General features: G+C 41.1%; 1 protein-coding gene across 1 annotated transcript in view; it reads right to left on the bottom strand.

Moving 5' to 3' along the window:
- The window catches only part of ttc28 (tetratricopeptide repeat domain 28), a 218907-nt gene that overhangs the window by 59451 nt on the left and 135910 nt on the right, over positions 1–23546 (bottom strand). Inside the window, exons 7-8 of the mRNA XM_062434493.1 lie at positions 22553–22741; positions 22332–22428 (exon numbers count right to left, since the gene is read on the bottom strand). Of these exons, the coding sequence (XP_062290477.1) occupies positions 22332–22428; positions 22553–22741 (286 nt within the window). The remainder of the gene's footprint in view (positions 1–22331; positions 22429–22552; positions 22742–23546) is intronic.

Raw genomic sequence — 23546 nt, 5'->3', positions numbered from 1 at the left:
AATTGAAATGCTACAGTGGGAAATTAAACAAATCTAATAATAATATTTGCTGCTGTGGATCCTCCAGCTTCAGAACTACATATGCAGAAATCCAGAGGAGAGTCACGAAGACTTCCTCTGTCTCTCTGTCCGGGGAAAAAGGAGCTGAGTAACTCGGTTCCCAGTGGCCTTCCCAACTTTCTGAGTGACGATGAGTCTTTCCCAGCTATCAACAACCTAGTTTACGAAGCCAAAAGTAAGGCAAAAGTTGGAAAAGGGAGGACAAGTTAAGGAATAAGATTGGGACACAAGAGAGGCAGACAGTAGCTGAAAGAAAGTTAGGAAAGTTGAGCACAGGGGAGTTTATAGTGTGCTGATGAATACTGGGAAATACATACGTTTACACACAAGACTCTCAAAAACAAAAATCCTGAGCTTGTTTTTATGTCTGTTTGGAGACGAAGTTAACCTTCATCTGCCTTCCTACTGTTATTGTGTTTACATGCAAGAAAATAACTTGATTATAACCAGATTGAGGCAATGGTGTGATTATTGCAGCTCTCATGAAAACACCTTAACAGGGTTATCTCAGGTGAATTAAAGTACAAATCAGAGCAAATGTAACTAGATTAACAAACCTGGATTACTGAACTATTCTTCAAGTTAGTGTTGCACATGTTGCATCTTTTTAGTCTTGATTTACTTCATTATAGGCTAATGGTTCACATGTGCAAGAAATGTCCTGACAGGTAAAATCCTTCTACTTTACTTTATTTATATATTCTTACACATTTTCTTACCTACTTACTACTGCTACTGTGGGGGTTTTTTCGGACAATGAGCCAACTGACAGTTTGCTAAACCTTGGTTATTGTTGCTACATATCAAGCTTTCCATGCTAACACAACATAGTTCACAATGAATACAATGTCACATTTCCCCCCTAAATTTAGGGTAATAATTTCACACTTAAGTGAACAAAATCAGACTTCTTTAATGTTTTCTTAGCTGATCATAATGATGTTTTATGGGCTGACATGACTACTGCTGCTTGTAGTTTTATCAGCTGTAGCTAACTAGCTAAAAACGTTAACTTAGCATTTCTCAGGGGGCGTTCAGAGGATGTTGGGGAGCACTAGAAGCAATGTTTTTGTAAGGAGGGTGTCTGTTTTTAATGTCAGCTACACTCAGATACACATTTTCACAATTTTATCATTAGACTTTAGGGTTTTTTTCCACAGTTTTTACATGGCTTTGAGTGCTTCCAAAATGTAGATGACCTACGCAACACTGAACCTGAACGTTTTCTGAGTAGACACATGGAGAACTCTGATGCTGCTCTGCTTTCTACACAGACATGCACTAGCTCCTCTGTCCGCTCCTCTGCTTTATTTGTCAGTGTTTGTGTTCAGTTTAGTTTGTAAAGTGTATTAAAATTTGGTAAATTCTTATAAACTTAGTTACTGACTGAAAGCAGCCCCTCCTCTGAACCAGCAGCAGAGGGAGGAAGACAGAGGACAGCAGGAAGATGCTGACTGATGTCTGTGTTGTTCTGATTATTATTCATTATTCATTATTATTATGATTATTGTTTTTCATTTTACTGACTTTTTTCATTTCATACCAGTGAGATATTTATGTATTATATATTATGTATGTATTATATATTTATTTATATTTAATTTATGTGGAGACTTTGCTGATGGATACATTACTGTTCCTACTGTACAAATAATATTTTGTTGTATTTAAAAAAAAAACAACAACCTTTTCTAATCCTGTTCTGAATTTATTCTTTAAAAAGAAGGAATATAAATTAGATAAAGATAAAATTTGAACCATATTCGTCCCTGCAGCTTGTTAGTGGCTCCAGCTTGACTATGGGAGGATGAGAAAATCAAATCAATTCACTATGACTATTACCAATGTTTTATGATTTTTATTTTTATGGCACACAGTTTGTTTATTTTAATAAATATTGTAATTATAATAGGAAAAAAATTATGAGAAAATGCATCGTTTTAGTCAAAAAACATCCGATTTTCTTGGTGGAGAACAACTAAACCCCCCCACCAAAACCATTGTGACCCCCTTAAACTTATTATAGTTACTTTAGTTCAGAGTTTCTACCAAACTACTGCAGATCAGATCATTTAATCAGCTGGATAGCATCATAAAACTACAACAATCATATCATATAGACAAAATTACAATGAATAAGAATGCTTCTTGTCTGGCACAGATACTAAATTACCGCTTTCTGCTGTTTGTGATCGAGATAATATAACAAAACCTAATTAAAGTTTCTAACTATTGCATTTGTTTAACAACTCATAAGTATAATTTCTATTCATATTACTTTTTTTTGCTCTCTGGGAAACTAATGATAATGATATTCCTGCTGTCCAGTTAAATCAAATCTGCTATCTGGCTCTTGGTGACATGCTTTTAAAAAAAAAAAAAAGATATAACAGAATAATAATCAACATTAATATTTAGGGAAGACAATTAGCTTACATTTTAATTGGGACCTGAATAATGGATGGAGGAGGAAGGGTGCTGGCCCGAAAAAGGATGAGAAATACTGCGTTAACTTCCTGAGTAGTTTAAAAACTGTCTCAGCATGACTTTTTAAGTTTACAGCTTCTTAAAATTAAAAATAAAGTAATAAAACCTCGTCCTGTGTCAGCTGAGATTGACTCCAGCTCCTCTGTGATCCTCTAGATAAGCAGTAAAGAAAATGGACAGATGGATGGACAATATAAAAAGGAATAATTCACCCTTTATGGCTTTATAGACTATATAATATCATGGTAGAAGACATTTAAATAAAGGAGCAGCATTGTTCTTTTACTGCAGGGCTAGTTAACCATATTATAGTATAGTATTATTAATATAAATGTGCTTTTCTGTTATTTGTTCTAACATAACCCTGTTGGGAAGATGCAGAAAATATACTGGACAATAAAGATGAATGCTATGTTAAGAGAAAAGGCTTTGGGGATGAAGACTATTTAACCCATCTCAGGTAAAAAAGTTTAACTGGAGTGTAAACCTCCTTAACCCTCCTGTTGTCTTCCCGGGTCAAATTGACCCCATCTCTTTTGACTGTTCCTTCTTTCCTTCCTTCCTTCTTTCCTTCCTTCCTCCCTCTTTCTTTAAATTTTCCTTCGTTCTTCCCCTCCTTCCCTTTTTCTTTGCTCCCTCCTCCTTCCATACTTCTTTCCTCACTTCCTCCCTCCCTTCCTTCCTTCCTCCTTTCCTTCCTCCCTTCCTTCTCTCCTTACTTCCTTCCTCTTTTCCTCCCTCCCTCCCTCCTTCCTCCTTTCCTTTCCTTTCCTTTCCTTTCCTTTCCTTTCCTTCCTTCCTTCCTTCCTTCTTTCCTCACTTCCTACCTTCCTTCCTCATTTCCTTCCTCCCTTCCTTCTCTTCTTACTTCCTTCCTCTTTTCCGCCCTCCCTCCCTCCATACTCCTTTCTTTCCTCATTCCTTCCTTCTTTCTTTCTTTCTTTCTTTCTTTCTTTCTTTCTTTCTTTCTTTCTTTCTTTCTTTCTTTCTTTCTTTCCTTCCTTCCTTCCTTCCTTCCTTCCTTCCCTTGACCTGAGGACAACAGGAGGGTTAAATCTAATGAAAGCAGGGCAGAGCTACTAATAGCATCCTGGCAAAAAAAAAAATAGACAAAATCCTCTTTATATACTGATTATCTTACTCTTATTTTATATTGGTTAAGTGAACAATCCGTTATCAAACTCAAGGTCTTATTGGAAATGAGTCATTGTGATCCATGTAGGTGTTTATTTTGTTATTTACAGTACTCAGCCTGATCACAATCTGCCACACATAGGAAACCCTTAAAACCGACCATCTGATCCACGCCAAACACTATAAAGCCACTGTCTGTTAAACCGCCTCAAGAAGCTGCCAATGCACTGTGAAAAAGCTTCAGATGAGAAAAAACATACGTATTATATATCAAAATACATTGTTATTCCTACAGTAAAGACAGAGAGGGGGATGGACGGATGAAAGAGGGGTTACGGGAGAGGAAACGGGGGGATACAGGGGGTGTCGAGACACCAGATGGAAGAGGTTACATGTGGCTTTCATGTCAGACACACAGAGAGAGAGACTGAGTCCGTCTTCCAAAAACATACTGGCACATTTCCAGCTCTGTTGTACAATGAGGGACGAGGCTACTGATATTCTACTATACTTTCCTTATTGTTAATAAATCTATTTAAAAGACCCAGCAATGATTTGATCTATTGAGCAGTGATGCCTATGTATCCAAAACCTTTACTGATGTTAAAAACCATTAAAAACACTGGGAGATCACACACACACACACACACACACACACACACACACACACACACACACACACACACACACACACACACACACACACACAACATCCTGCTGCCAGAAATACTCACTAGAGCACCGAATTCATGAAGAAAACATTAACACAGGCAAATAAAAATGAGGACAAATGAAAAACAACAGGAGCCGAGCGAACGAAAAGACAATAAAACTCTGCACACAAAAATAATTAATTAAAATTAAATTTATAACCGCATCTTTAATCAGCAGATTATAGATGGGTATAAAACAATACAAGAAACATTAGTCTCACGCTGCAAAACTGGAAAACTAAACAATCTTTAAAAAATAATGATGCATGTTTGATTCTCTGTCTCATTATTATTTTCTTTGTTTCCGTTTCCATTGGTTTGGTCCCTCTGACTGATATATTATTATATTTGACATCATTAGATTATTAATAGTGAAGCATCAGTGTTAGAGCAGCATGTTACTGTTGTAGCTGCTGGAGGTGAAGCTAGTTTACACTACTTTATATACAGTTAGCTAGTTTAGTCCAGTGGTTCCCAACCTAGGGTTGGGGCCCCTCCGAAGGGTCAGCAGATAAATGTGAGGGGTGGTGGGATGATTAATGGGAGAGGAAAGAAGAAACAACTAAGTTCTGATACACAAATGTGTTTTCAGTTTTTGGACTTTTTCTCTAATCTTTGATTTTTGCTGAAATATTGGATCATTTGAACATTTATTGAAATGAAACCATGTGAGAAGTTTAGAGGGAAAAATCACTATTTGGTGGAGCTGTTAACAACTCATAGACATCTGAAATGTGAGCCCGACTACACACTGCTTTTTGGTTTCATCTTTAACAATGTGTTGTATTTTAAAAGCTTGTTATATTATCCATTGTGTCAAATCTTCATCTGAAAAGTAACTAAAGCTGTTAAATAAATGTAGTGGAGTAGAAAGTACAATATTTCCCTCTGAGATGTAGAAAGTAGCATCACATGGAAATATACAGTAAAGTACAAGTACCTCAAAATTGCACTTAAAAGGCAGAAAAATTAACACCAAATGCTGGTAAAATATGCAACATCTTAATTTTGAGCATTTTCCCCCACTTCACATCACACTGTAGAAACACTTGTGTACACATGGCCTGAAGTCTGCAGTAGGATTCACACATTCTTACGGCATGTTCTGGTTTTATAGATACCGGCTTATGTGTGAGTCCTTTTATATGCATGCTTTTTTTCCTCTTTCTCTTTCTTTTTTGGTGCATACAGGTCTTATATGTCTTACTTATGAAGTCAGACTGCAGTTCTCAACAGTAAAGGTGCAGAAAGATAAAAACCCGGAGCTGACTATTTGGTGAAATCCTCAACAAAATGCACCTGACACACACTGTGCTTTTAGACTCACATAAGCTCTGTTTCCAACAATTTGTAGGAAGAAGGGTTACACAAGGAAGAGTAGGTGGATGCTGATAAGGAAAGAGAGACATCGCTCGTTGGGGTCTCCCTTTCCTTAAGAGGATTATAGAGCAGCCTGCAGAGTTGGCTGGCTGTTGGAGCGGAGTACACTGACACCCCTCCTCCTAAACACAGCCAACACAGGAGTTCAGAGCACACACACAAACACACACACAAAACACACACATGCTGAATCTCCCTTAAGGCAAAAACAACTCTACACTTCTGCGAGGTGTAAGGGTGCCAGCTATGTGGAGATACTCTGCAGGACTTTGGGAATCCCCATCGTGTAGTGGGGGGTTAAGAGAGAGAGCAGAGCCGTGAGGATTAGAGGTGTGGAAAATTAGCTGAGATCTGATGACGGGGGTATTTTGGCTGAGACAGCACAGAGATTAGAGGAGAAGAGTTGTGATCTCCGGTCTCTTTTCTCCACAGACGGATGGAAAAGGCTCCGTCATCAATGAGCTGAACCAGGAGACACAGAGGACACACATGCATCTTCGCCTGCATGTGTGTGGCTTAGCTAGTTAGAGATGCAATGATGAATCGATTAGTTGATGGATGTAAAGGTAATTGGCGACTATTTTAATAAAAGCAAGAACTGTAAAAGCAAGAAGAAATGTCCACACGCTGCAGCTTCCAATGCAGGTAGATTTAATAAGATACCACCAGTGATGTTTAGAGCTCCATGCAAAGGGGCTGAAGAAGAGCATTGAGCTCTACGCTGTAGGGTTTCTAAATAAGCTTTAGGCTAGTTTTCCTGTACTGTGCATCCATGGTCATTATAACTCATTTCTACAGACTAGCTTTATATGATGTCATCTGCTTGTTTGTTCGTTTTGCTTATTGCTACTGTCTTTTATTTAATCTTATTTTTACTTTGTCTTATTTATTAGGGCCCGAGCGGCGACTGCAAGTCGCCTGGCGAAAGCCCTATTGAAATTGTAATGTTTATTATTAGGGCCTGAGCGGCGACTGCAAGTCGCCTGGCGAAAGCCCTATTGAAATTGTAATGTTTATTATTATTATTATTATCATTATTATTATTATTATTATTATTATTATTATTATTATTATTATTAGGGCCCGAGAGGCGACTGCAAGTCGCCTGGCGAAAGCCCTATTGAAATTGTAATGTTTATTATTATTATTATTATTATTATTATTAGGGCCCGAGCGGTGACTGCAAGTCGCCTGGCGAAAGCCCTATTGAAATTGTAATGTTTATTATTATTATTATTATTATTATTATTATTATTATTATTATTATTCCGACATTTCGTGCCCCAATTTCGCCACTTTCCCAAATGCGAAAATGCTTATACTTTTGCACGGACGTCCGGCCTCATCCGAAATTCGATATTTTTGGGTGGTCGCACATGGTCGACGCAGAATGGCGGAATAGCGCCCCCTACAAAGTCCAAAAATGCCCATAGGGAATTTTGATAACTTTGTCCTATGCTCACAAAATTCGGTACACATATGTATTATACCCACATATGCAAAAAAGCCTCTTGACCTCATGACCTCAACCCAACAGGAAGTCGGCCATTTTGGTTTTGATTTTTCCCGCCTAAAATTAACTCCTCCCACAGCGTTCGCCCGATCAAGTTCAAATTAGGTACGCAACATCTCCAGACCTAGCTGAGCTTAAGTTGTGCTCTGCGCATCCGTAGATCAAAGGGCGTGTCTGCAAGGGCTCAACTAACTTTGGCGTGCTCGCCATGTACATACGAGTGGCTCTCACGCCCACATACTTCATCCAATCAGCTTCAAACTTGCTGGACATGATGATGGCTCCGCCCTGAACCTCCCGATATATTAACTTCCCACGTAACTCATAGCGCCCCCCGGTGGTAACAGGAAGTGAACTTAAATTCATGAAAAATACATAGTTGACCCCATCAACTTCATTCCACTTCTAAAACATGCAGAACCAGTTGGTGAAGCTACATTATGAACACTGTGAAGCTACGAGTAATGGCGTGCCTGTGGGGGCGTGGCTACCATCAATTCCTCGCCATGAATGGCTTTATTGAACACGTATCATCATGAAAATTGATACACAGGTCCAGGGTGGAGACCTCTTCCATCTGATAGGGGTGTCGCTCATGTCGCCCCCTAGTGGAAACAGGAAGTGCCATTTTTTGCATCAACATTGTCCGATTTCCACGAAACTTCACATGTGTGATGAGGGACTGACCCTGAACACACCTGCATGCATCCCATTACTGCCCCCTGGTGGATGAACCATCAACCTCTCATAACTCCTTCATGCTTTGTCCAATTCACTCCAAACTTCACATGACTGATGAGTGGCCACCCTGAACACACCAGACCACACCAGACCATATGTGTAACTACCTGTGACTGCCCCCTACTGGATGAACGAAACATTGCATTTTTGGCCTCCCTCCAGGTTTTTTCTCACTTTCTGCTTCACGCCACAGCCCCGCCATGCCTCAGGCCCCACGGTGGCATGGGTGAGCGAGGGCCCGCCATCGCTGCTTGCGGCTTTAATTTTTTATTGTAATGCTTTTACTTGTCTTGTCTGTCAAAGCACTTTGTGAACTTTGTTTCTGAAAGGTGCTATATAAATAAAGTTATTACTCTCCAGTGTGAGGGTTACATAATCGAAGGAAAAAGAGAAACCAAGATTATTAAAAGGAAAGTAAAAAAAGAGATTAAGATTTCACAAGAGAAACACATTTACATATTTACAGATTTACATATATGCTGCATAATTTCACTTATAATATTAATAGTGAAGACTCAAATATATTACGTGTATTTTATCTGTATGTGATCATGTGCTTAGCCAAGAAAGCTGATTTTAATAGACTATGCAGTTATGGCCAAAAACATGCTTTGTGAGGTCATAGTGGCCTTGATCTTTGACCTTTGACCACCATATTCTACAGAGTTCATCCTCGAGTCCGAGTGGACGTTTGTGCCAGATATAATGAAAATCCTTCCAGGTGTTCCTGAGATATCACGTTCACCAAAATGGGACAGATGTGACGTTACAGTGACTTTGACCTTTGACCTCATAAATCTAGTTAGTTCACACTTCACAGCAAGAGAACGCTTCAAAGCAATTTTGAGAAATACCCTCAAGGTGTGTCTGAGAGATTGCGTTCACTAGAATGGGACAAGACGGACAAGCTGAAAAAATTACAATAATGTCGATGACTAAAAATATTTCAGGCTGCATTTAGATGGAAATGTATGAGAGAATATTGTAAGGCATGCTGGGAACTCAGCCTAACTATTAACACCTATTACCAACACAACCAAAAGTTTTGTGATAATTTAATCAGTTTCTTTTGGTTTCACATTACCATTTTATTCCTATCATTGTGTTTTTATTATTTTCTCCTTGTATGATGACCTTTTCTCATGTGTTTCTGTCAGCTTCACCTGCAAATCTGTTGTAAGCAATAGAAGAAGAAATCTGCTTTGTATGATGATTTTATTTGATATTTATTTACTGTCCCCATTAAGCAGTTTTATGTATTAGTATGTTTTACATTATATTCTAACATCCAGATATTTATGTACAGTATGTACTTGTATTTAAAGCTTTTTCAGCTGACCCAAGTTGCCTAACAAAAATCTATTAATGCTACTTTAATTTCTAGTATTTGTTTTATTCATATACATACAATCATTTCCTAATTATGAGGGCCAATTTCCTGCAGATTTACCAAGAGTTCAGCTTTTCCCTAAAACTTGTACAGTGAAGATGAGTTTGTAAAAAAGTGCTTCAGTTATGTGATTGTTATGATTTCACCAGAGAACGAGCCGATGTTGAAAGTTTGAAAGTCCCATTAGTGTGAGATGAAGAAGCATCTCGTTTGATTGAACTGACCAAATGAAAAATCTCTGAAGGAAACGATCGCTGAGTCTTTTTGGGGAAAACTGTGCCGACAGGAGAACATTTCAGTGTTGAACAAACTACAGTGAAACTTCTCTCAGTGTTTTGGTTAACTTACATTTGTGAATCATTTATTTTCTGCTCTGAATCACACGAGATCTGAGCATTGATCTGCTCTTACTGAATATAAAGGAGCTGCTTTGAGAAGCCGCAGCTGAATTGGAACCTGATTTCAAAAAGACTGGAAAACAGAAATCCCACCAAGTCAAAAGCAGCTGAAAACAAGGTAAAAGAAAAGTACCTACAAAGGGAAGTCTTACTGGAATTTAGAAGAAAAGAAGAAGTAGTAAATACGCTTTAAATGTTCCCATCGCAGATAACTGGGAAACTGCCAACGGTCTGTTTGAGATATTTTTGGACGCCGCTGTGCAAAATGTGCAAATAGTTTTTGAAGTTTGGTGTCATCTGATTTAGATACTGAGTCTGGTTTTATACTGGAGAAAGGAGGAGAGGAGAGAAAGGGTAGAGGAGGAGAAAGTGAGGGAGGAGAGGAGAGTAAACAAAGAGAGGAGAGGAGAAAATACGCAAGGAGAAGAGAGGAGGGGAGAGGAGAGAAAGGGAAAGGACAGGAGAGGAGAGAGTAAGGGAGGAGTGGAAAGTAAACAAAGAGAGGAGAGGAGAGGAGATGCCACCAAAGGAGAGGAAAGGAGGAGCAAGAGGAAAGAGGTGGAAATGAATGAGGAGAGGAGGCAACAAGTTTGTGAGGAAATAATAGAGGAGAGGAGAAAGGAGAAGAAATACTGAGGGAGGCAACATGACAGGATGAAATTATTGAGGAGAAGAAACAAGGAAATAAGGGAGTAAAGAGGTCAAGAAGAAAGGAGGAAATAAGAGAGGAAGGAATAAGGGAAGAGAGGATAAGCCAAAAGGGAGGAAGAAATAAGGGAGGAGAAAGGAGAGGAGAGGAGAAGAGAGGAAAGGAAACAAAGAGATAAGAGAAGACCAGATTACAGGAGATGAGAGGAGATGAAACAGTAGGAAGCAGAAGATAGGTGAAGAAGAGAGTAGAGGAGGAAACATGAGAGGATAAAATTAGGGAGGAGAGGAGACAAGAAGAAAGGAGGAAATGAGAAAGCAGAAAATAAGGTAGGAGAGGTGGAAGAAAGGAGATATCAAAAGAGAAGAACAAATAAGGGAGGGGAGGAGAAAGGAGATGAAAAATAAAGGAAGAGGGGAGGCAACATGAGTGGAAAAAAATAGGGAGGAGAGGAGACAAGAAAAGAGGAAATAAGAGAGGAGAGGAGTAAATAAGGGCGGAGATGACATGACAAAAGAGAGGAATAAATAAGGAAGGAGAGGATAAAATAAGAGAGAGGAGGAAACATGAGAGGAGAAAATGAGGGAGGAGAGGAGATAAGAAGAAAGGAGGGAATAACAATGGAGAGGAAGCAACATGAAAGAATGAAACAATGGAGTAGTAAGGGAGGAGAGAAGAGGAGGCAACATGTGAGGAGAAATTAGGGAGAAGAGAGAAGAAGAAAGGAGAAATAGGGGAGGAGAGGAGGCAAGAATGGAGGAAATAAGGTAGGAGAAAGGAGAGGAGGAATTAAGGGGGAGAGGAGGGTACAAAAGATATGATGAAATAAGAGAAAAGGAAATAAGGGAGGAGAGGAGACATGAAGAAAGGAGGAAATAAGAAAGCAGACGAGGAAATCAGGGAGAAGAGAAGAGAAAGAAACAAAAGAGGAGAGGAGGAAAAAGAGGGAAAAGAAGAGGAGAAAACAAGTGAAAGAAAACACGGAGAGGAGGAGGAAGAGGAGGAGGAGGAAACGAGAGGATTAGAAGATAGAGGAGAGAATGAACGGTTGTCAAGTCAGCATTCAGAGAGAAAAGTACTCATCTATAAAAGATGATCTGAATCATTGATCTGTAGCAGCAGCAGCCTGTTAGTCTGCTGAGAGCTTCACTACACACTGACAAACAAACCATACAGATGTTTGATGAGCGAACACATCTGGATTCAATTAGATACTCAAAATATATATGACACGCTGAGAAGGCTGGATACAATAAAAGTTGTTCATTTCTGAATTCGACTGAATGATGCTGAAGTGCTTATTTTACCTGTTGTACACACACACACACACACACACACACACACACACACACACACACACACACACACACACACACACACACAGATAAAGGAGCGGTGAGTTGTCCACTCAGCTGCAGTGTCGTGTTCGTCGGCTCTCGTATATCACTGTGGCCGCAGAAACCAAAACCTGCTTAATAAAACATGAGTGTTGATTGGCCAGAGAGGCACTCCTTGCAGTCATGTGATCCCTTCAATAAAAGGCAGATATAAGGACAATCAACCAATCTGATGCTCCGTTTTTTGGTTGATGAGCAGAATACCGTCTGTTTTATGAGGCGACTGCTGCTTATTTTTTTTAACTTTAACGCCTCACAAATGTAATAAATGAAGAGTTTGTTGTATTTAATGCTGCAGATCGATGCAGATGGAGAGTTGGTCAAGAGCAGAGTCAGTCTATTGAGTCGTGTTGGCGACAGCAGCGAAAGAGCAGAGCGGGTCAATGGGTTAATGAAGGGAGCAGCTCAGGTGATACTAAAGGCTGCTGCAGAAAAACAACAAACCATGATGGACGGTTTCTATCAGTCATGATGAAGAGAGATGAAGAGTTAGTTCCATTAAATCCTCCAAATTAAACTAGCTAATAAAACAGTTTGACCATGTGACTTCAGAATGGCACATATAAGTGTTTTCTGATCTATCAGCAGTAAGTAAGTAAGTAAATAAGGAAGAAAGGAAGGAAGGAAGGAAGGAAAGAAAGAAGCAAGAAAGTAAGTAAGTAAGTAAGTAAGTAAGTAAGTAAGGAAGGAAGGAAGGAAGGAAAGAAGCAAGGAAGCAAGGAAGGAAGGAAGGAAGGAAAGAAGGAAGGAAGGAAAGAAAGAAGCAAGGAAGCAAAGAAGCAAGCAAGGATGGATGGATGGATGGATGGATGGATGGATGGATGGATGGATAGATAGATAGATAGATAGATAGATAGATAGATAGATAGATAGATAGATAGATAGATAGATAGATAGATAGATAGATAGATAGATTGAAAATCTATCTATGATAGATTGAAAATCTATCTATGGGGACATTCAGGTATCCAGTAGCTCATACAGACACATACATAAATTAAAGCCGCAAGCAGCGATGGTGGGCCCTCGCTCACCCATGCCACCGCGGGGCCTGAGGCATGGCGGGGCTGTGGCGTGAAGCAGAAAGTGAGAAAAAACCTGGAAGGAGGCCAAAAATGCAATGTTTCGTTCATCCAGTAGGGGGCAGTCACAGGTAGTTACACATATGGTCTGGTGTGGTCTGGTGTGTTCAGGGCGGCCACTCATCAGTCATGTGAAGTTTGGAGTGAATTGGACAAAGCATGAAGGAGTTGTGAGAGGTTGATGGTTCATCCACCAGGGGGCAGTAGAGTGTAACAAAACACAAGCGGTTGCGTTCAGGGTGGGACAGTGATTACACATGTGAAGTTTTGTGGAAATCGCACAATGATGATGTAAAATATGGCACTTCCTGTTTCCACTAGGGGGCAACACGAGTGAGATCGCCTATGAGCGAATGGAGACGTTGAGGTCGGCACCCTGGACCTGTGTACCAATTTTCATGATGATACGAGTTCAATAAAGCCATCAAAAAGCCAAACGTATTTTCATGGCGAGGAATTGATGGTCGCCGCGTCGCCACACGGACGCCATTACTCGTAGCTTCACAGTCTTCATAATGTAGCTTCACCAACTGGTTCTGAATGAAGTTGATGGGGCAAAGTATGTAATTTTAATGAATCTTAGTCAACTTCCTGTTACCACCGGGGGGCGCTATGACTTACGTGGGAAGTTAATATATCGGGACGTTCAGGGCGGAGCCATCATCATGTCCAGCAAGTTTGAAGCTGATTGGATGGAGTATGTGGGCGTGAGAGCCACTCGTATGTACATGGTGAGCACGCCAAAGTTAGTTGAGCCCTGGCAGACACGCCCTTTGACCTGCGGATGCGCAGAGCACAACTTAAGCTCAGCTAGGTCTGGAGATGTTGCGTACCTAATTTGAACTTGATCGGGCAAACGCTGTGGGAGGAGTTAATTTTAGGCAGGAAAAATCAAAACCAAAATGGCCGACTTCCTGTTGGGTTGAGGTCATGAGGTCAAGAGGCTTTTTTGCATATGTGGGTATAATACATATGTGTACCGAATTTTGTGAGCATAGGACAAAGTTAGCAAAATTCCCTATGGGCATTTTGGACTTTGTAGGGGGCGCTATTCCGCCATTCTGCGTCGACCATGTGCGACCACCCAAAAATATCGAATTTCGGATGAGGCCGGACGTCCGTGCAAAAGTATAAGCATTTTCGCATTTGGGAAAGGGGCGAAATTGGGGCACGAAATGTCGGAAGAATAATAATAATAATTAAAGCTGCGAGCAGCGATGACCGGGCCCAAGCTCCCTCGCCACGCCACTAATGAGCGAGACTTGGCGCGACGCATCTTCCAGGGCAAATGGAAACAAACAGCGCCAATATCGCAAATTCGATTCAACATGGCCGACTTCCTGTTGGAGTGAGGGTATGGGTCCAAGAGACTATTTTGTGCGTCTTTAGACGATACATATGTGTGCCGAATTTCGTTTGTCTACGTCACTCTGGAGGGAAGGGCTCAATTTCCTTAATCTTCTACGGGGTGCAGTACCCCCATTTGGCCAGCGGTTCCTGTTAAATGGCGAAACGGAAAAATTCCTCACATCGCCACGAAGCAACCAAACCAGTAATCAAAAAGATTTTGATAACTTTTCATCTCCAATGTCTGAAGATGTTTCTGAGTGAATTTGAAGTCGGTCAGATTAAATCTCTAGGAGTTCGTTCGTTCAAATATGAGGCGTGGAAATCGCCCAAATCGCACATATTTTTCAAAATGGCCGACTTCCTGTTGGGGTGAGGCTATGGGGCCAAGAGACTTTTTTGTGCGTCTTTACATGATACATATGTGTACCGAATTTCGTTTATCTATGTCAATCTGAGTTGAGGGGCTCAATTTTTTTTTGATTTTCTAGGGTGCGCTATTGTATCCAGTAGTTGGCGCTATGGAGCTAACACAGTATTGATACATATACGTGTTCAGGGTGGGACCTTCTACATGCGTGATTAATTTGGTGTAGATCGGACGATGTTTGTAGGAGTTATAAGGACTTCCTGCTTTTTGGCGAAGGATCAAATGGCGAAGGAAATTGTCGGCGCCGCCACGCCCAAACCGAATCCCTAATCAGATAGGTTTTGATAACTTTTCATCTCCAATGTCTCAAGATGTTTCTGAGTGAATTTGAAGTCGGTCGGATAAAATCCCTAGGACAAGTTCGTTAACGTACGGGGCGTGGAAATCGCTAAAATCGCACATATTTTTCAAAATGGCCGACTTCCTGTTGGAGTGAGGGTATGGGTTCAAGAGACTTTTTTGTGCGTCTTTACATAATACACATGTGTACCAAATTTCGTTTATATATGTCAATCTGAGTTGAAGGGCTCAATTTTTTTGGGATTTTCTACGGTGCGCTTTTATATCCAGTAGGTGGCGCTATGGAGCTAACACAGTATTGATGCATAGACGTATTCAGGGCGGTACCTTCTACATGCGTGATTAATTTGGTGTAGATCGGACGATGTCTGTAGGAGTTATAAGGACTTCCTGCTTTTTGGCGAAGGATCGAATGGCGAAGGAAATTGTCGGCACCGCCACGTCCAAACCGAATCCCTAATCAGAAAGTTTTTGATAACTTTTCATCTACAATGTGTCAAGATGATTCCGTGCAAATTTGAAGTTGGTCGGATTAAATCCCTAGGACAAGTTCGTTAAAGTACGGTTTTTGATTTTCTAGGGTGCGCTATTGTATCCAGTAGGTGGCGCTGTGGAGCTAACACAGTATTTATGCATAGACGTGTTCAGGGCGGTACCCTCTACATGCGTTATTAATTTGGTGTAGATCGGACGATGTCTGTAGGAGTTATAAGGACTTTCTGCTTTTTGGCGAAGGATCGAATGGCGAAGGAAATTGTCGGCACCGCCACGTCCAAACCAAATCCCTAATCAGAAAGTTTTTGATAACTTTTCATCTACAATGTGTCAAGATGATTCTGTGCAAATTTGAAGTTGGTCGGATTAAATCCCTAGGACAAGTTCGTTAAAGTACGGGGCGTGGAAATCGCCAAAATCGCACATATTTTTCAAAATGGCCGACTTCCTGTTGGAGTGACGTCATGGGTCCCACTGACTTTTTTGTGCGTTGGACATGATACATATATATATACCAAATTTCATTCATGTACGTCAATCTGTCATATTTTTATATTCGTTAGGGGGCGCTATTGAGCCATTTTGCGACGGCCATTTTGGCGGACCATAAAATATCGAATTTTTCGCCGAGTCTGATGGGCGCGCAAATTTTCGTGAGTTTTGGGGCACGTTTAGGCTGTCTAAAAGGCGTTTGTTTTCTATAATAATAATAATCTCTACGATTACAATAGGGCCTTCGCACCTGTAGTGCTTGGGCCCTAATAATAAACATTACAATTTCAATAGGGCTTTCGCCAGGCGACTTGCAGTCGCCGCTCGGGCCTTAATAACTAAGAACATCTATACAAAGACCTTGAAGTTAAGATGAAGGTATAAGTGTAGATTAAAAAGCAACCTAGAAACTTTTAGCAAGAAATTACGATGTGAGACAGTTATTGCAGCTCTGTGATTATCTATTGATGTTATTCTATTATGTTCTATTGTTGTAAAGCCTGATGGCTGCAGGTACAAAGGGCCTCCTGAACCTCAGCGCGATGAGCCTCCCACTGCCAGCATTGTTCTGCGTGCTTTGAAGGTGTTGTACAGACAGTGTTTAGGGGATTGTTCATAATGGCTCGTACCTATTGTGTCATTTTTCTTAACCCTCCTGTTGTCTTCGAATCAAGGAAGGAAGGGAGGAAGATGGAAGGAAAGGAGGAAGGAAGGGAGGAAGAAGGAAGGAAAGGAGGGAGGGAGGGAGGAAAGGAGGAAGGAAGGGAGGAAGAAGGAAGGAAAGGAGGGAGGGTGGGAGGAAAGGAGGGAGGAAGGAAGGAGGGAAGAAGGAAGGAAAGGAGGGAGGGAGGAAGGAAAGAAGGGAGGAAAGGAGGGAGGAAGGAAGGGAGGAAAGGAAGGAAGGAATGAAAGGAGGGAGGAAGGGAGGAAAGGAAAGAAGGAAGGGAGGAAGGAAGGAAGGAAGGACAGAGGAAAGAAGGAGGGAAGGAAGGAAAGAAGGGAGGAAAGGAGGGAGGAAGGAAGGGAGGAAAGGAAGGAGGAATGAAAGGAGGGAGGAAGGAAGGGAGGAAAGGAAAGAAGGAAGGGAGGAAGGGAAGGAAGGAAGGACAGAGGAAAGAAGGAGGGACGGAAGGTAGGAGGGAGGGAGGAAAGAAGGAAGGAGGAGGGAGGGAGGGAAGGAGGGAGGGAGGGAGGGAGGGAGAAAGGAAAAGAGGAAGGGAGGAAGGAAGGAAAGAAGGACAGAGGAAAGAAGGAAGGGAGGAAGGTAGGGGGAGGAAAGAAAGAGAGAAGGAGGGAGGGAGGGAGGGAGGGAGGGAGGAAGGAAGGAGGGAAGGAAAGAAGGAGGGAGGGAGGGAGGAGGGAAGGACAGAAAGAAGGAAGAATGGGGGATGGAGGAAGGAAATAAGGAACGGAGGAAAGAGAGAGGAAAGAAAGAATGAGAGAAGGAGGGAGGAAGGACAGATGGAAGGAAGGAAGGGAGGGAGGAAAGAAGGAACAGTCAAAACAGACAGGGTCAATTTGACCCGGGAGGACGACACGAAGGGTTAAAAGGAAATCTCAAAGCAGACTCCATTGTCTGTGTATTCAGTGCTGCAGATCAATGGTCAGACTCAGGTCAAGAGCCCAGTCATCCTATTGAGTCACGCTGGCGACAGCTTGAGAGCTGCTCCCTTCGTTAAACATTGACCCGCTCTGCTTTGTGGCTTCACGCTGGCGACAGCAGCCACAAAGCAGAACGGGTCAATGTTTAACGAAGGGAGCAGCTCACATAATGCTAAAAGGCTGCTGAGATCTAAACTCTGTGAACAACAAATCAAACTGGAGCTTTTTCATCAGTCAGAACAGAGAGTTCTGCTTTTGTTCTACAGTTCGGAGGGAAAACTGTGATAGCGTTCACCTTTTTTGCTCTTGCAGTCAATTGCATCACTCTCAGCGCGTTCTGAAATTGAAATTTATGCAGAATACAATAAAAAAGACATCTCAGTGTTTACTTTTAAGTTTGCAAAGAGATAGGTTTGGTTTCTGAAGTGTGTGTGTGTGTGATTATATTGCTATCTTTGTGAGGCCTGATTTAACCTCCTTCCATCTGTCCTTCCTTCCTCCCTCCCTCCTTCTCTCTTTTTTCTTTCCTCTCTTTTTCTTCCCTTCCTTATTTCCTTCCTCCATACCTTTTTCTTCCTTCCTTCTGTCCTTCCTCCCTCCCTCCCTCCTTCTTTCCTTCCTTCCTTTCCTTCCTTCCTCCCTCCCTCCTTCTCTCTTTCTTTCCTCCCCCCTACCTTCCTCCCTCCTTTCCTTCCTTCCCTCCATCCTTCCCTCCTTCCTTCCTCCCTCCTTTCCTTCCTTCTTCCTCCCTTACTTCCTTCCTCCCTCCCTCCCTCCCTCCCTCCCTCCTTCCCTCCCCCCTTTCCTTCCTTCTTCCTCCCATCCTTCCTTCCTCCCTCCCTCCCTCCCCTTAACTTCCTTCTTCCTCCCATCCTTCCTTCCTCCCTCCCTTCCTTCCTTCTTCCTCCCTTCATTCCTTGACTCGAGGACAACAGGAGGGTTAAAAGAATATGGGTGGCAAGTATTGTTTGTGTTTCCAAAGTCTGATATATCTTATTCCTCTGTGCTGTAGATCTCTGTTGTTGTCCAAAAACTATTAAAAACATGTAAATGAGCCACACCGGTGCATTGTGTGACATGTTCCTTCATTATGAAGAGTTTGGTCATGTTAGTTTGTTTAGAAACGGCTCCAAAGACTTAAAAACTGGTTTTCATTCTCCAGAGAGATATCCTTTGAGAAATGTACAATCTCTGTGTTGGAGTCTGATTGATACAGCGAATATTAATATATGTCTGACTTATAAAAAGAAATGGATGTCATGTACTTGTCTGAGCTGGAGTATTCAGAAGAGGGAAATACAATATAGAGGTAATGAGAGGGAGAGACAGAGGGCAACAGCTCACACTAATGTTATCTTAGACTTGGTCATAACCACCGTTTCTTTGTGTCCATGTGGTTTAGTCAAATTTAAAGGGGTTAAAATGTGAAAATAAACATATGCATAACTTGCACACATTCTTTTTTTGTGGATCCAGCATCAAATTTCTGCTTTTAATCCATTTTGAGAGAATATATTAGAGGATTATGGCAAAAAAGTGGTGTAACCATAAAAACTTTGTACTAAATAATTCAACTTGCTACAAAAACAGTAAATTCTCAATAAAACACCATATCAACTAGTTTGGCATGATCTTACATTATAACTTTTTATATTAAATAAAGGTAATGGAATACAATTGTTCTAAATATTACATTTCATCTGGGGAATCATGGAGATCAGGAAACATTTACATTTTTTAAATGAAGTCATTATTAGTATAAGTCCACTTAAATACACTGTAAGTGATAAAATATGTAATATTTATCATTCTTTTGTGGTTACACCATTTGACATTTTCAGACATTTCAAATGACATAAAATCAACATAATACAAAATGTACATTTTAACAAACCTGATGCTGCTTTTAAAACAATTCTTTAAAGATATTTCTGAATTGCTCATCTTGCCAAACCTTATTTGTCTCTGACCCATAGATATAATGAGAGGGAGAGACAGAGGGCAACAACAGCTCAAACTAATGTTATCTTAGTCTTGGTCACAACCACTGATATAACTATGGGGTATGGAAGAGAAAAATGTAGAATTTCTGTTGCCTATATAATCATGTGGTCTGGACGTTTCCACAACCAGGTACAGAACACTTCATTTACTAAAGTCATACAAGTTTAAAAGCTAAAAGGAAATGGAAAAATATGAACTGCTTACAATACAAACTGCATGCTCAGATGCCTCTGCATTACACAGAACTACTCTCCAGAGACTGAAAACATGATCGCTGTTGTTAGTCTGTGGAGTCCAAACTCTTTGTGGTGAGAGGAACACATCAGCCAGCGAGGCCCATTGATGTGTTTTTAACCCTCCTGTTGTCCTCGAGTCAAGGAAGGAAGGGAGGAAGAAGGAAGGGAGGAAGAAGGAAGGAAGGGAGGAAGGAAGGAAGGAAGGAAGGAAGGAAGGGAGGAAGAAGGGAGGAAAGGAGGGAGGAAGGAAAGGAGGGAAGGAAGGAGGGAAGGAAAGAAGGGAGGAAGGAAGAAGGAAGGAAAGGAGGGAGGAAGGAAGGAGGGAAGGAAGGAAGGAGGGAGGAAAGGAAAGAGGGAAGGAAAGAAGGAGGGAAGAAAGGGGGATGGAGGAAAGAAGGAAGGAGGGAGAACGGAAAAGAGGAAGGGAGGAAGGAAGGAAAGAAGGACAGAGGAAAAAAAGAGAGAAGGAGGGAGGGAGCAAAGAAGGAAGGGAAGAAGGAAAGGAAGGAGGGAAGGAAAGAAGGATGGAAGAAAGGGGGATGGAGGAAGTACAGACGGAAGGAAGGAAGGGAGGAAAGAAGGAACAGTCAAAACAGACGGGGTCAATTTGACCCGGGAGGACGACACAAAGGCTAATAGTTTTTGGATAACAACGGAGCTCTATGGCACAGAGGAATGAGATATCAGGCTTTGGGTACACAAACAATACTGTTGTTAGTAATGAGTTCATTGTTGGTTTGGCTCTACACAGGAGATTTGCTGCCAGCCTTATCCTTTAATAAACTTCAAAAACCAACAGGTAGTTTGTGGAAAGCCATTAAGCCCCTGTGTGTTTTGTTGTAGTGACTGTGTTTGTGGTTATTTCAGTCATCTCGCTGCATTTTTATTGAACCTTTCAAACAAAACAATATACTGTCGGCTCAGATCACGGACTGCACTGAATATGAACCAGCCTGCTGTAGACTCTCAAATCCTTTACAGAATAATTCTGTTATTCAGCAGATGTGCAGACCTTCTATTTTGTTTGCTGTGAAGCTTTTTTTTTTAAACTTCACAATGCATAAGAGAAGTAATCTGCCACGCTCGTCTTGCTTGTCATCCGCAGTGTTCGTCCTCCAGGGTGACAGTGCAGCTCGATTATAGTTTGCTGCCATGCTCTCTGTCTTCTTCCTCTGAGTTTTTAACTTATTCTTCAACATTTTTGGGTGTTTGGCAAACAACTGAAGGCAATACTGGCTCAAACTGGTCTTGTCTTCTCCTCTCAGACACACAGACAGATCTTCTAGATGACAGTTTAACCAATAGTGTCACTTCTAAAAAAACGAACTCACCGCTGACATTTTGACTTTTCATTGCAGGGAAAGTACCAGAGTTATTAATAACACTCCTTTCTATTCTGAAAGCTCAAAATCTAGTGCCTACATTACCCAGAATGCAACTCAACTGGCAACAGAACAGTGTGAGATTCAGGTGTGTTATGCTGGTAGTTATTGTCATTTATCAAACTGGGTGGGTGTCGGGTGTTCGGACGCAATTGACACTGAGTAGTGGAGGGCTAGTCAGGTGAGTTTACCACCACCCACCACCACCAAAACCAAAATGAAGTTTTAATAGTTACTGTACTAGGAATATAAAGACAAATCTAAACTCTTTTATTGTGTAATAATATAACCTGTGTGCCTTAAAATTGTTTAAATTATTTACATGTGGCGTAGTGTTACAAGTATAGCTGCTGTTTGCACCTTTTAATATCCAATATAATACTGGATATTGCACTGTATTGATTATTTCCAATGTTTTTTTATGTATTAAATTGTTTTTAATGGTCCTAAATGTTTTTAAGCTTCAGGGAGTGCTATCTAAATTTAATTATATTGTTGTGTAACCTTCAATATAATGACAATAAAGCTACTACTACTACTACAGAAGACAAAAAATCTGATTGCAATAAAAGAAATTGGATTATAACTGAACTAATACTAATATTAGTAAGTCAAATCAAATAAGTTGCTCCCATCATATAATGCATATTTCTTTTTCCTGTACATTATATACTATAGTTCTGTAAGGTACCCCAGACAATTTGTATGTTCTGTGATGGTAATGGATGATGCAGGGATTAAAAACCACCAGAATTAAACTACCGATTTAAACTTCCAGGTTCACAAAAATACCAAACATGCCTGAACTGACATTTGTTGTGAATGTCAGTTTCTTTTTGGTGTTTTCGTTGGTAGCTACACAAATAATCCTGCCTCCAAACTCTTTAACTAAGCCGCACTCTTTCTATCCTTACTTACAGTTAAATAATGCTGCATTGATTTAAAACTGCAAACTAACACCTGAGTCATAGATGTCCAGTTACCTTCCAGTCAATGGCCATAGTATAAGAAAAAGTGTCTTTCATATCTCACTACAAAAGCCTAAACTTAGCCACTAATGAGGACAAACCCAGTCACAATGAGCCTCAGTTAAACTTACCCAGGTTGGAGGAGGCTCGTCCTTGTGCTGCTCTGTCCTGCAGCTCCTGAGCAATTTCTAGCTGGTGTTGGTGGTACTGCCAAGCTCTCTCCAGGTCCTAATGATCACAGTGACAATTACATCATGACTTTATATCTGTTTATCCTGTTAACAGCACACAAAGCATGCAGAACGTAACAATATTCCTGTGTAATGTGTCTTTAAATGGTTTTTCTACCAACCTGCATGCATCGGGCAGCGTGCCCCAGACCAGCATATGCTCTCATTTCAATCGGCCTGTCTACCAGCTCCTGTGCCAGCTGCAGGACTCGTGTATGGTAGGATATGGCCTTGTCGAAGTCCCGCTGAGAGTGGTAGGCGCTGCCCAGGTTGCTGTATGCCCGCGACTCCTCACGCCGGTTTTCCAAAGTCTGCAAAAAAGACATTATCACCTCATCATTAGCTGAATTTCCAATAACACCACAATAAAGTTTAAATTTTTTGGTTACTGGCTGAGTGTCCGAGTAATTAGGGCCCGAGCAGTGACTGCAAGTCGCCTGGCGAAAGCCCTATTGAAATTGTAATGTTTATTATTAGGGCCCAAGCACTACAGGTGCGAAGGCCCTATTGTAATCGTAGAGATTATTATTATTATAGAAAACAAACGCCTTTTAGACAGCCTAAACGTGCCCCAAAACTCACGAAAATTTGCGCGCCCATCAGACTCGGCGAAAAATTCGATATTTTATGGTCCGCCAAAATGGCCGTCGCAAAATGGCTCAATAGCGCCCCCTAACGAATATAAAAATATGACAGATTGACGTACATGAATGAAATTTGGTATATATATATGTATCATGTCCAACGCACAAAAAAGTCAGTGGGACCCATGACGTCACTCCAACAGGAAGTCGGCCATTTTGAAAAATATGTGCGATTTTGGCGATTTCCACGCCCCGTACTTTAACGAACTTGTCCTAGGGATTTAATCCGACCAACTTCAAATTTGCACAGAATCATCTTGACACATTGTAAATGAAAAGTTATCAAAAACTTTCTGATTAGGGATTTGGTTTGGGCGTGGCGGTGCCGACAATTTCCTTCGCCATTCGATCCTTCGCCAAAAAGCAGGAAGTCCTTATAACTCCTACAGACATCGTCCGATCTACACCAAATTAATAACGCATGTAGAGGGTACCGCCCTGAACACGTCTATGCATAAATACTGTGTTAGCT

This window comes from Scomber scombrus, chromosome 15 (assembly GCF_963691925.1).
Source record: "Scomber scombrus chromosome 15, fScoSco1.1, whole genome shotgun sequence".
NCBI classification, from domain to species: Eukaryota; Metazoa; Chordata; class Actinopteri; order Scombriformes; family Scombridae; genus Scomber; species Scomber scombrus.
This window is presented reverse-complemented; position numbering and strand designations above follow the sequence as displayed.